The 3,124-nt window shown below is 40.7% G+C and overlaps 1 protein-coding gene across 1 annotated transcript in view; it reads left to right on the top strand.

Annotated features, from left to right (window-relative positions):
• The window catches only part of msraa (methionine sulfoxide reductase Aa), a 44,672-nt gene that overhangs the window by 18,903 nt on the left and 22,645 nt on the right, over window positions 1-3,124 (top strand). The window contains exon 5 of the mRNA XM_031861669.1: window positions 52-158. Coding sequence (XP_031717529.1) covers window positions 52-158 — 107 coding nt within the window. The remainder of the gene's footprint in view (window positions 1-51; window positions 159-3,124) is intronic.

Below are 3,124 nucleotides of genomic sequence, written 5' to 3'. Positions count from 1 at the left end.
TGTGTGTGTGTGTGTGTGTGTGTGTGTGTGTGTGTGTGTGTGTGTGTTCAGGGATGCGACAGGGGAACGATACTGGGATGGAATACCGCTCCGTCATCTATGCCGACACAAAGCAGCAGCTGGAGGAAGCTTTGGCCTCCAAAGATCAATACCAGAAGGTACACACACACACCTATTCACCCATCAGTCTTTAATGCCTCTATCATCCTCAAGTCTCCTCCTTCCTTAAGTCCTCATCTTCTTCCTTGTCAGTCCCTTCGCTTTTCTCTGACTCCATTTCCTAGCATCCCCCTCTGCTGCCCATCCCTCTCTTTCACTGTTTCTCAGAAACGCTCGCACAGATGCTTTTGGCGTCAGCAGATAAACACCGATATATATATATATATATATATATATATAATGCATGTTACATTTGCCATGTACAGTATGTCCATATGCTTTTTACATCCACACACACACGCACACAAAAGATGTTCACACACTCTCTCTGTTGAACTCTCTCCTGCTGAGACTTCTGCACCACTATCCCACCAACAGGGCTTGTTGCCATGGAAACTGATGGAGAGGTTGTTGCTCTATTCTATTCTTTTCTTTTCTATTCTAGTGTAGTCTGGTCTTTATGAGCGTCCCTTTTTTCCCTGTCCTATTCCTCCCCCTGTTCACAGCTCCTGTTCTGTCTCAAGCCTTGTGTCTGTTAGCAGGATCTGTCTCTTTGTTTTACTCTCTCTCCTCCACCAAGTTGTGAACGCATCAAACATTTTATTTGTGATCTAATGGAAACACGAGCTGATGTGTTAAGTGAAAAAATAAATAAAAATGGTTCCTGGGTTCAAGTATTACTTACTCTTACAATACTATATCCTACTCAAGTACTGTTGCAATACTGGAATTGTACTTGAGGAAAGCCCTTGCAGAATATGTCCAAACCAATTTTTTGATAGATTGTTGATAAATTGTTTACTGCACTATTCAACAAATTGCCCCTTTTGAAGACATTACATTCTGTAAGTCTCAGGTTATAACCACACTGATAATTCTCCGTCCACACACGCTTTTTCACATCGTTTTAGAAACCTCAAAATCAGAAGCCTGAAAATGACCATTCTGGGCATGCGTGAGCCAGTGCAAACTAGTAAACATTCTACTCTGTGGTTGCTTAGATACGTAAAATACACGGCTTATTAGTAGACTTCTTATAATAAAGGTTTGATGATTATGATATTCCTCTAGCTTTTCCACACAAACACTCAGAGACAAAATTTGGTGGAAAAAAGTTTTATTTTTAAAACATTTCAAGGCTGCTGGTCTTGCTCTAACTCTCTCGCACACACATCACATTTACTTTAAAACAATTAAGAGTTCCATATCAAAGTGTGGCTACATTATGGCTCAAGAGATTTGGTCGACACACGTCCCTCACTCGTTGTCTGTTCTCACACTCGTAGCTCTGCCGGGTAGCTGGAAGTCCCTTTCATACGGGAGAGCAGCATTTATGCTTTTGTTCGTTTACAGTTTCTTTGTGAACTTCACTATAGTTGCGCAGGACAAAATATGCATAGATAACAAAAGGCAAGCCCTCTGTTTTATGTCCATCGCCCTTGTCAAAGCCGCAAACCGCGTCTTCATATATCCGCTCGATAGGGGAGTAAAACGCCGCTCACCGATTGTAATATTGAATTTACTCACTCTCTCTCTCTCTCTCTGCTTGTGCTGCTGTGATCTTTATGTTGATACGATGGCATTCAATTCAGACTTGTGTCGTGTTGAAAGTGATGCTGACATGTTCCATGTCTGACCGAACAAGATTGTAGTTGTGACATTCACGTAACAGTGACCATATTAAATTTAACTCTTTGAATGTTTGAAAGGGGCTTAAAATTGTCATACAATTGCTTAAACCCAGTTTTAAAGTTTAACAGCCTCCATGTCAAAGTATTCTTTGCACTTATTTCCCAAGGCTTGAAAGGCCAGCAGCTTGTTTCCCAGAAGTATCTTAATGTTAATATCATGCTGCTTGTTAAATGTGCAGGAAAGGGCCCAGAAAGCCCATTTAGTGGACATAAACTGGAGAAGTAGCTGACGTGTGCAAGTGTGCTTTTGTTCCCTCTTGTGTTGAGTTGAGCTGTGATGAAATGTCTTATGTCACATCAGCTGTGCTTTGTCTAAAGAGGATATCATTGAGAAACAAACCTGCAATACGACAAAACACAATGCTATATAAAAAAGAGCCAAAATGAGCTTAAGCATTAAGACCAAGGTGTCTTAGAAGTAAAAAGAAGACTCCAATCAACAGTTTATAATTTTACTGAGCACATTCATGCTCCCAAGAGGACTGACCTTTACTAGCACAGACAAGATATCACAAATTTATGTTTAGATTTTCCTTGATTTATGGATTTAGTTGGTCCACAGAGGATGAATCCTTTATCACCACGACCAGGCTGACATTAATATCTATCAAGAGTTGAAGTTGTTGGACGAAAACAGAGACCACTCCCAGACCGGATGCCGCCATGGTAGCGACCTGTCAATCACAAGGTAGCCACGCCCTAAAGCATACCCTGCTTTATCTTCTATTGGACTCTAAATGGACTAAATGAACATCATGCTGAATTTAAGAAGACTTAAAGCTAGAGATTGAGACCATAGACAATGTTTCCGGAGGTGACAAATAAAGGAAGAGGTAGGGTCATTTTCTCATAGACTTCTATACAATCTGACTTATTTCTGCAACAAGAGGAGTCGCCCCCTGATGGCCATTAGAAAAAAATGCAGGTTTAAGGCACTTCTGCATTGGCTCGCACAATTGCACATTCATGCTCCTCAGAGGATTAACCATTTTTCATTTGTTGACACGGTGAGTTATCTAGTTTCATGCTGTGCTCAACATTTCCATTTTTAGCGGTCAGAAAGGCTAGAATATATTATTTTTTGGGTCTCATTAATGAAGCTTTTTTCTATAATGGTCTTCGATAGATTCCCTTCATCTAATCACTACATCTCTCTGTCAATCTTTCTAGATTTTGTTTCCTCTCATATTTTTTCTCACCAGATTGCATCCCCCACTCTCTCCCATCTGTGTGTGTGTGTGTGTGTGTGTGTGTGTGTGTGTGTGTGTGTGTGT

This window comes from Anarrhichthys ocellatus, unplaced genomic scaffold, assembly GCF_004355925.1.
Source record: "Anarrhichthys ocellatus isolate YVR2014 unplaced genomic scaffold, GSC_Weel_1.0 scaffold25, whole genome shotgun sequence".
NCBI classification, from domain to species: domain Eukaryota; kingdom Metazoa; phylum Chordata; class Actinopteri; order Perciformes; family Anarhichadidae; genus Anarrhichthys; species Anarrhichthys ocellatus.
The sequence above is the reverse complement of the archived record's forward strand: the minus strand, read 5'-3'. Positions and strand labels throughout refer to the sequence as shown.